This window comes from Populus euphratica, unplaced genomic scaffold, assembly GCF_000495115.2.
Source record: "Populus euphratica unplaced genomic scaffold, PopEup_1.0 scaffold1257.1, whole genome shotgun sequence".
Taxonomy (NCBI): domain Eukaryota; kingdom Viridiplantae; phylum Streptophyta; class Magnoliopsida; order Malpighiales; family Salicaceae; genus Populus; species Populus euphratica.
Window position 1 is genome coordinate 12,207 of NW_011501110.1, and position 11,325 is coordinate 23,531.

The window sequence follows — 11,325 nt, forward strand, 5'->3', positions numbered from 1 at the left end:
AAATTTTTATTTTATTAAAAGAATATTAAAAGAATAATATAAATTTATTTTAAACTATCATTTAATAACTTAATTTATGATTTTATAACTCTTAGCATTACCATAAATAAAAAATAATTTATTTTTCAAAATTTCTTTTCATGGAATCAAGTTATTAAGCTAAGATCTAAATAATAGTAAAATTCGAGGTTTTCTTAAATAATTTCTTTTGGAACTCCCGCAACCAGTATCCTATTAAGGCATGAATACTAATTAACAAATAAATCCCAATACTAAAATAACAAATTAAGAAACTAAAAAGCGAATTGACTAAAAAACTGGCTGAGTATATTACAGTATATATCACTTAACTAACTAACTAATTAATTGATGTTCTATCAAATCAGTACCCGGTAATAATTTATGTTCTTAGGTTTTGTGTTAACATTATGTGCCACGTGATCCCTACATACCGACAAAAACATCCGATTAATACGTATTATGTTACTAGTGTCTATCTATAAAGATGGACAAGTGTTAATCGAAATATATTTCATGTAAACTTAGACGCCGGCTTCATTTACAATGAAATTTTAATTAATTTTGATTTTTTGATTTTAAGTTGTTCTTTATATAATGTGGAATCATTTTAATATATTAATATCAAAAATAAAATAAAAACATTACTTTGATGTATTTTTAAATAAAAATACATTTTAAAAAGTAACTCTAACCATACTTCCAAGTATACCCTTGTATTTTGGTATTAATCTTTATTGTGTGTATATATATATATATATATATATATAACTAATGAACTCAAATCCCATATTGTATATAGATTATAAATAAATTTGGCTTTCCTAGTGCGATTCCCTTTTTATTATACAACTTAATTACATTGCCTAACTCATATGGCATATCTTAAAATTGATGCATGCATGCTAACCCTTGTTTGGTCGATAAGCAATGAAAACCTACTAACAAGTTAATTAAAATGAGAACATATATATAAACTAACCGAAGGACCTGTCCTGATCATCTAATATTACATAATTAAACTCCTTATTATCTCAGCTTCAGGACTATCAAAATCAATTGTTGCCAAAAGCTGAGACAATCGCTCACTTAAATCATCAACCTCCCTATGCAAGTTCTTGATGTAGTTGCAAGTTTCTTGTAGGACCTTAGAAGCTGATACCTGCATATCATGTCATATCATATATTTAAAAATGTCAAAATTCATATCATTCAAGAACAAATATAAACCCATGCTAATTATTAATTAACATTATTATTGGAGAGATTATAATCCTAAATGTCTTGCAAACTACCAAATTGTGATAAATATTGTGTTATTTATATTAGTCTAAACCATATAGTAGTAACTAGTAATTACCACTTTTATCCATAACATTGACATGATGTAGCCAAAGGGTATGGACCAAATTGTAAAAAACAGCAGTCAATTATAAGACAATAAAATGTATTATTCGGCTCTTCCTTTGGGTGGTCCAATCCAACTACGAAACTGTGATGGTCAAAGAGAACATGGATAGCTATGAAAATACTTTCCTTGATGGCCGGGTCATGGTTCAAAATGTCTAGAGAGTGCAATTATTATAACTGTAATACACTATTCTTGTCGAACATGCATCATGTGCAACATTACAGATGTATTTCTCCACCCTACTTTCCCCTACAAGATTTCATGTCGCTCCCTTCCTTCACTGCCATAAAAGAGAGAGAGAGAGAGAGACAGAAAGTGGGGGTTAAAGTACCTTATCGGAGCGCCTTTGACGAATCTCAGGGAGAAGCTGGCGTAATTTGGAGACAAGGTTGATGATTTGATCATCAGTGATCCTTGGAACACTAGATTGACTTGACCTTCTGCTAGACATGCCTGCAGCCTATAAACAAAACTTTGGTACGTGTCTGTTTCAAAGTTTTTGAACAGCTGGTTTTGGTAAAAGGAAGAGTGTTGATGAACCCAAAAGAGCAAATGGGAGGGTATATCGGCCGTAAGGGAAGATGAGAAGAAAAGTAAAGATAGAAGGAATGTGTTAGATGTAGTAATTAGCTTAGTTGGGGAGGTGAAGAATTAGAGATAGTGGTAAGAGAGTTATAAAGAGGACCACAAAAGCAAGTTAACAGGGGGAGTGTGTGTGTGTGTGTGTGTGAGAGAGAGAGAGAGAGAGAGAGAGAGAGAGAGATGTTGGATGTGATGAAGACAAGTGCATTGGAGAAATAAGTGGACTAGGCTTGATGTTTTTTATTTTTATTTATAAGTAAGAGAGAGAGAGAGAGAGAGAGAGAGAGGGAGACCATGCACGTCTTCTGTGTGTTCCCAACATGGGGTTTGATCTCAAGTGGGCTTAGAGAACTGTGTGTGTTTTTTCTCAAACAAAGTGGGCCTTTATGTGCATGTCTCCATACACAACACCATGTGATCATAGGACATTTCTCATCGCCAATCAGGGACTTCCAATCAGTGAATTTCGTGCGCAATTGTCAATTTGCCACATTATGCTACTAAATGCCATGTTAAAAAAAATGATTTTTTTATTTGTTAGATTTTGGAACTGCGACAACCATCAAAACGCTAGCAACCTTTGGATTTTCAATAACTAGCGACCTATGTAAAGCCTAATTGTTTTATTAAAGGAAATTACTTATCGTGTTTGTCTTGGTATATTTTCAATAAATGAGGGCAGTTTGGAGACTTAAGCCAAGTAAAAATTATCCATGGGTTTGTTACTCATGATTGATCTTTTGCCAGTGACAAAATCGGAACATTGTTTGGATTAGGCTTTTTTTCTTGAAAAATTAAATATTACATAAAAATTATATTTTTTAAATTTTTTTTCTTATAATTTATGTTGTTTTGTATTAGCTTGTAATAAAAAAATCTTATGGATTTATGATAAATTACATAATAATTATGAGTTTCCTCTTGTTTCATCATTATAATTAATTTTTTATCTAGCATTTTATAATCAAAATTTCATTTGAATTTAAGCAAATTAAGAGTTAATGTTTCCAAAATACAATTTCCTTAAATGTAACATTTGGTAACCGGTAAATGTTACAATCACCGAACCATTTTGTTCCTCTAAAGTTACCAATAAATACTAAACTTTAACCCTAACTGAAATTATATAAAATTCATAATTAATAAAATAGCACAACATAAAACTCATAATTAACAAATTAACATTATAAAATACATTGATAACATATAAACATGTCTATTTATCTATGTTATTGTATTCTATTAGATGGACAGATTCATTAATAATATGACTAACTTTTGCCTGAATGACCTCATTTTCAGTTACGATATCATCAAGAATTAACATCTCTCTAAAGTTTGTAGGTACATTGTGGTAAATAGTGAACCAAGAAAACACATAAATGTGTCATTCATTTTCATCATCAAGATTAAAAGCACAAAGACAACCTCTTAACCCTCTCATATTAATAAATCAACATAATATTCATTAAATTCATACATTAAAGGTTCCATAAATAAAATTCATCATTCAACATATATTTATTCTAAAAAGTTACAATTACTTTCAATATTTTGAATCTATTATGCATATTGCTCATGTTACAAGTCTTTTGGTGAACGAACATGCACGAGGTCTGGCGTGATAACTCGATATATTATACTCATATACCAAATTATATATTTCTTTTATTAATTAGTACTTAAAAGTGTATTTTTATCAAGGTTTATATCATCATTTTGCATTTGAAGTATCAATAACTCCTTAACTAAAGCATGTTTTATAATAATATATGATACCTTTAATTTATAGTAAATGTTCATTTTAAATGTAGGCCTATCATATAAATAAAAGGATTGATTGATAAATTTAAGAATTAAAATTGAAAGGACAAAGGGATGGCCAAACTTAAAAAAGAGATGTTGGTGCAGTTCAAACCGGAACATTGTTCGATAATTGGGTCATATTAGGAGCTGTAGATCTCGAATTTTGGTCTACTTTATATGGATGGAAATGTAAGATATAGACCTACAATTTTCATAGGAGCCCAAGATTTAAATGACCTCTATTTTTTTATAGCAACAACAAAGAAGTCTGAATCTGTCATACAGCTTACGCATTATTCAGTGTTTGGCTTCTATCTAGAGTTCTAGAAGCCTAAATGACCTCTATTTTTTTTTTTACTGGAAAGCTGAGATAATTTCCTACAACTTTCATATTGAAAGTCCCATGTATAAGAGCTCTAGCTCAACGGATCACTATGTAAAGCATCTTTCAAAGAGAGCGTATTTCCAATCCGAGATCTTTTCCACTATAGGATAGGAAAAAAAAGGGCCTTTCAACTATGTTTACTTTGTCATCAAGGGGCAGAGCGAAGTAACTAGGCAGAGATACAAGATCGTTGTAACTCATTTCTCATAGAAGAGAATCTTATCATATCATTGAGAGTCTAATTCCCCTTTGTTCAAGTCCGAGGTCATGTCTCCTTAGCTAGGGTGCCGAAGTTAGTAAATCATGAATACAAGTTAGACTGGACCTTTATGAAGGTCATGCTTTCTTTCGAGGCTCAAGCTTTCTAGTAGCTTTGACTAACATGGGTCTTTGTAACCGAAAAAGTAGACATGCCATGCCCTAGGATTAGGATGGAGTAGTAAGCTCTTGAGATCTTATCCGGTTCGGAGGTTGTTCCGCGTTTGCACAGTTCAAGGCTTCCTCCCACAAAGCCGCACCGAAGCACAGCTTGGAAAGCTTGGGATGGAATAGGATCCGGTCATGCGATCCAAGCGCTTTAGTAGATTGCTGGACCAAGGTTCCGAGCGTAGAATCGAATCTGCTCTAGTATCCGCTAACAGATCAGTAGGCTCTGACAGCCTCCTCTCTTCTGCTAAGGCATGAAAAATGGAAACTCTAAAGTAAAGATGGAATCCGCCTCCGATCTGGCTTTCAAACTCTCAATTGAATAATTTAAGAAAGAAACCTCCTTGAAAGGGTCTCATCCTCCTCCGAACCTTTGTAATTGGCTTCGACCGTAGTCTGAATCTTTGGCCGCCTTTCGCTCCAACTAAATTGTTGTTTTCTACTGGCTGGCGTCCTTAGGAGGTCTTCTTCGAGATGTAATAATTAACCTCCCTATGATTTGACTCCGATCTTGCTAGGTTATTAATTACTTCAACACTCCTGCACTTGGGAGAAGACATCAATCTTTTTGTCATGTCACCTATGTAATCATATGATGAATTTGGTAAATAACTCATTACTTCATGCATCCTACTATGATATATAAGTTCCATGGAGATTTAAAGAGTCATAATTGATATTTTTATATTGATAATTTACAGCGTGCAACTCATCGCCCATATCAATGTCAACCAAAGTGTTTTTCATATAGCTCAACCATTTAAAAAAACTAATAGGACCATAATAGTCTATTTGTCTATGCCGCTAGTATAAATTACAAGTGCAACTATTAGTTTATTATTTTTGTACAAAGCCTAATTTACCTATAATACACATGTTAAATATAATGATAGCACATGTTTTTTAACACATACCTGGAAAAAATATTATCTATCTAGCTCACTCTAATATAATAACAACACATATATAAGATTATTATCAAATATCTTAATCGCGTATCACTAAACATTACAAATCACAAGCTTATTAGCTTTTATTAAAGTCACATTTAGACAATATAATTGCATATAATTATTTTAAACATTATATTATCTAATAGGAGTTAAAGTGTAACTCATATAGTCTTGATAGTCATAACTTACTTCCTCAGAATTTAAGGTCAAGCTATATTAAGATGCTTTCTAAGATTACAATTATTTTGAAAAAACATATGAGTGGTTTTCTTTTTTTCAATTTATTACAAAGAATTGAAATGTAAATGTAAATGAGAATTTTAAATTGTTTCATTTATACCTGTAAAAGTAGAAATATTCCCCAACTTGTTTTGTCCCCTTCATAAATGAAACACACTATCAATATGACATGTCAAAACAACAAAACCCTGGCTATACATAGAGATCGCATTAAAATCCTCAAGAAGCATAAAATAAATACATGTGTAAGATCTATGAATTGAATGCTACCAAATATATATAATAAATATATACTGGCATACCTGCATCATCTTTCAATGATCATAAAAAAGATTAAAAAATAATTAAAAATTATGTAATATATTAAAGTCATAATTTAATGCATACTTACACAAGATTTTGTCACCAACATCATCTAATGGTGTGACAAATATCTCACCAAATCATTTAAGGCATATCATACTCTCTTTCAATTCAATGAAAGGGGATGTCACTCTAAATATATGCTCACATAGCTTAACCAGATTACACATTCCACTAGATGTTATTACTTGTCCATTGATAAGAAGTCCAAATAGAAATGTTATATCATGTAATATAGGTGTCATCTTCAAGTTCCTGAGGTGGAACATGTGTGTCAGTTCCATTAATGTAACAAATATCTCATAACATCATTTAAGGCATATCATTTCAATTTAGTGGTAGGGGTGTCACTCTAAATACATGCTCGCATAGTGTAACTAGATTACATATTCCACTAGATGTTTTTGCATGTCTATCGATAAGAATTCCAAACAAAAATGTTATATCCTGTAATATAGATGTCATCTCCAAGTTTGTGAGGTGGAGCATGTGTGTCTTACATTTTCATCGCTTAATTACTGCATTCATCAATGCGTGATCAAACTTGAAGTGCTTCAATGAAATAACGCATAAAAATTATGCCTAGAATAAACATAAATTAATTCAATCATGTAATTTCATCAACTTATATGTTTGGTAATATATCTTAACCTCATCCTATAATACAATTTAAAACATAAGTACATTGAATATAAAGTAACGAAAGTGTTAATTAAAGTTAAATATATTTACAATGCCAATAAATTTATCCTCTGATTTGTGTTTGTCCTATAACCACAAGACAAAAGTATCAATGAGCCTAGTAGGCATGTACTATGATATAAAATTCTTCAAAATGCAACCTAATTCATGTTATTTTCATGCTCAATTGTATGAAATCAACCATAACTGACTTAATCTATACCTAATTTATCCAAAAAAAATCAAACTAAACCAAAAGAATAATTTAATCACAAATATACCAATCATAAATTAAATATAAAAGCCATAAAATTAATAGTAATGCTTAATGTTTGCCTTAATTTTTAGTTCGGAAGTGGTGGCCATATGGTGGTTATGGTTGGGGAGAGGAGGCAATGGCTAAGGCAACTATTTCTAATGAGAAAAACATTCTTTAAGGCTTAAAATGAAGCGGATGTGATTTTCGGGTGTTTTATGATAAAAAAATAATCATTTTTTAGGTTTATTTTAGAGAGGAAAGGAGGTTGGCCATTGATTTTTTAAAAAGAGGGGGAAAGTACATTTCTATTGGAAAAGAAAAAAAGAGACGGGAGTTTAATTTCATGATATGTCATAATTTTGAGATATGATATGATAAGTTATTATGCTTTAAAATCGTGACATCCATGAAATGTTACATTTCTGAATCATGATAGGCTATGTTGTTTCACTTTTTTTTTTTAATTATGCTATTCCACCAATATTTTTAACTTGTTTGGCTAATGTTTTAGATAAAATCAATTTTTACTGGTAAACCATTCTTGACATGACATGCTCTTGTTGGTCATTGACCTAACTAAATCAAACATCAGTACAGAAGGTTCTACAACTAATTATAACTAATTTGTACCCTCCTCTTTCACTTAGCATTTGCCCATTTATTATTTTTCAAGTATTTTATGGTGAATAAATTACAATGATAGTTTGATCATGTGTCAAATTTAATGTTTGATGTTGACGTACGAAGAATAAAATATAAAACAAATAAAATTAAAAGAGTTCATACATTTACCCTGTTAATACCCTGCTCTTCCACTCACAATTACTTGTTCACATTACTATTGTTTTTTGTTTCAGTCCTTAAAATTTAACATGATTAGCGTTTTCGATATGTTTATTTTTTATTTTTTTGTCTTTATAGCTATAAAGCCCTGGTTTTATTTGGGGCCATATCCTTGGGTATTATTATTCTCCTTACACAGTTTTATTATGTTTATATAGTTTGGTTAGGTTTATAGCATATTACTATTAAAATAATGGTCAAGATTTATGGATTTAAAGACAAAGGACTTGAATTGATATTATTATCAATGCAATGGATTATTTGTTGGACTTCATTGGCATGGTGTTGGTTTGTAGAAGCTTTTGAATAATTTTTTGTACTTTATGTTTTCATCCATGTTTTTTATTGTATTACTTTATGCTTTTCATGGGTTGCATTGGTTTTTCTTTGCAAATTCATTATTGTTAGATGTGCCTTAACAACATAGTAAAGGATGCTATTATAGTGGTTAATCATTTATTGATCATTCTTATCGTTCAAGCTTATTCAAGGGATTGTTTCTCATGCCCTCTAAAATTGCAAGGTCCTTTTCTAATTCTTCTCTTACACAACAATCTATAAACACTTTGGAAACAACATTACAATCAATAACAAGCTCTAGAGGACATACAATAAATTATAATAATATCATAGGATTTGATCATTGCTTTAATCTACAACTTGAAGTTCATAATTTATCAACAAATCTAGAACTGAATTTTCTTTTATATATTGATTTATAAATATTTACATGTATATGTAGTAACTATATCTTTATAGAGGGATAACATTGCCATGCTTAATTCATCTTTTTAACTATATCTATTTTTTAACATTAATATTTTGTTGTGCTTAAATTTTCACATAACATTATTTATCTTTGGAATAATTGTTGCTTTGTGTTTTGTTAATTTGTTTTTATGAAATAAATCGTTGTCCTCTATTTTTTAGCATCTTTTTATTTTTTTAGTTCCTCAACCTACTTGATATGTATAATTTAAGTTTTCCTTAAACTTGCTTACTATAATCAAAAGTTTTATAATATTCTTCCATGCTAAATAGCATTCTACTAAATTGTCAATCCCCTGATTTTCTCCCTTCCACTTTAATTGTGCTTATTGCTATAGGATGATGGCACTACGAAACCTAAAACAATATGGTCATTGAGGAACTATCTGTATTTTTAAGTTTATCATATTTAAATATAATGAATCAAATCCTAGTCTATTAGTTTTAGTTGTTTCTTTATTGATACTCTAGTTGTTTTCTTGTTTTAATTAAAAAAAATCTATTTTTATTTTTATTTTAGTGTTCATTCCCTTATAAATTACTACATGTTATAACGGATTCACCCAATAACTTGTTTTTTATCATTTTTTTTCAATTTAGTCCTTTTATATTGTGTTTATTAGAGTTTGGGCTTTGTGATTTATTTATGTTTGCATTCTATAGGTTTATTATAGTATTAGAAGAATCTCGGTATTATGTTGGTGCTCGATTTTACAAAAACTAATTTTTTTTATAGTTTAAGAGAAATTAGAAATTAAATGATTAAAACTGAGAAAGAAGCGAAATGACAAGCCTTTAAAAAAAGAAAAAAATGCTTCTTGTGTTTTTTCCTGGATTCCTCAGGTATTTGTTAAAGTTACTTATCAGTTCTTTGAGTTTTTCTATCTATTAACTTAATCCAAGACTTCATTTTTTTATATTTTTTCAGTTCCTTATTTAAGAGAGGCAAGAGAAAGTCATGGAACCACTTTCCTACCACTTAAAAAACTCATTCTTGGTGTCAATAAGTTTTATTTAATGAAAAAAGTACTATTGAGGTGTTTTTTGCTTGTCATCCTTCTTAACAAAGTAGATCAAGGTTCAAAAATTATTATTTAAGACTCTAAATAGGTTTAATGAGGCCTCTAACGTGTTTATTTGATGAAAAATAAGTTTTTTAGGGTTATTAAGGTCTAACCCAACTTTTTTAGCCATTTAATGTAGCCAAAAAGTGAACTACTGGGTTGCATGTTTTCTTCCATAACAAACAACGTGTCATGTAATAGTTGTTTAAAAAATGATTTTGCATGGTGATATGTTGTTTGCTCAATTTAATTAAAAAAATAATTGATTTAAGGAACCTGCTAGGCCTATTTTTTGGGCCAATAATTAGACTACTCAGTAAGCTTTGGTGAGTTTTTTGTATTAATACTTTTTTTTTATAAATTCAATTTAATAAAAATAGATAAAAAAAATTGGCATCATTCCATTAATATGATTCTAACTTGAATTTATTTTCAAATAAAATCATAATATTTCTTTATTGCATTAATAAATGCTTTTTTATACTACCTTCATAATTCTTTTAATATTTAACTACTTAGTCTTTGGTCAGTGTTCAAATCTTTATATATTATGTACAATACTTTCCCGACAATTGGTAAAACAAAAAAAAAAAATCATTTGTGCATTTTTGGCTTCCTAGATTTTCTACAATCTATTCCATCCAGACCAAACTTGATACTTAACAAATGTACTAAAATATCTAAGGCTTGTGATGGTACTTTAGTGCTGATATAAAGAGTGAAGCATCAACCTTCTTTTTCTATTTTTAATTTCATCATGAAACGTTTTTCTCTTATTGACTTAATCTTTTATGACCTAATTCCATAAAATAAAATTTTAAGTTATAGTAAAAAGTCAAAATCAAAAGTGAAAGGACTACAATGTAAAACATGAAGAAAATACATGGTCAATCTCAAAATCTTTAGAACTTTCATTTTGATCCAAATATTTATTTTGTTTATTTTTCGGTCATTGAAGTTGAAAGATAAGAGAGAAAACCACTAAAAAATTATAGAGGAGAGAAAAAGTTGTTGTGAACCATAATCCAACCTTAAAAAAATATCTTTATGTTAATAGATCAACAATTAAGATTGTTTTTCACTATAAACATGAAGGGGCAAAAAAGATCTAGTTTGATTATTATTTTTTTGATTTGATTGATTTTCTTTTGAGTGATTTAGGGATGTTTTGGGGTTGATAAGTGATTTATAAAAAAATTTATAATGCTTTTTAGATGTTTTAAAGTGAAAATGATAAACAAAAATAGATTTTTATACCAAAAACCCTCCCTTAATTTTCTAACAACCATAATAGTGGTCGAATTTTGAGCAACCTGCTAATCTAGTGACACGATCAAAAGATTGATGTCTTCTCTCAAGTGCAGGAGTATTGAAGTAATAAATGACCTGACAAGACTAGGTTCGAACCACAAGGAGGTTAATTGTATAAATTATAAATAAAAACAACACAACCATAATAACAAGAATAATAATAATAATAGTAATAGTAATAGTAATAGTAATAGTAATAATAATAATAATAATAA

General features: G+C 29.6%; 1 protein-coding gene across 1 annotated transcript; it reads right to left on the minus strand.

The window, feature by feature from the left end:
* Positions 1-795: 795 nt before the first annotated feature.
* LOC105117263 (transcription factor PRE1-like) lies at positions 796-2,262 on the minus strand. The gene is made up of 2 exons (XM_011014869.1): positions 1,761-2,262; positions 796-1,180 (listed from the first exon to the last, which is right to left on the minus strand). The coding sequence occupies exons 1-2, from the start codon at positions 1,878-1,880 to the stop codon at positions 1,028-1,030; spliced, it is 273 nt and encodes a 90-aa protein (XP_011013171.1). The 5' UTR covers positions 1,881-2,262; the 3' UTR covers positions 796-1,027.
* Between the last annotated feature and the right edge of the window lie 9,063 nt (positions 2,263-11,325).

Excerpts from the sequence above, each read along its gene's own strand:
- LOC105117263 (XM_011014869.1), bottom strand. The coding sequence starts at position 1,880 with ATGTCTAGCAGAAGGTCAAGTCAATCTAGTGTTCCAAGGATCACTGAT. Across the intron at positions 1,181-1,760 it reads GTCAAAGGCGCTCCGATAAG|GTATCAGCTTCTAAGGTCCT; the intron begins GTACTTTAACCC and ends CATGATATGCAG.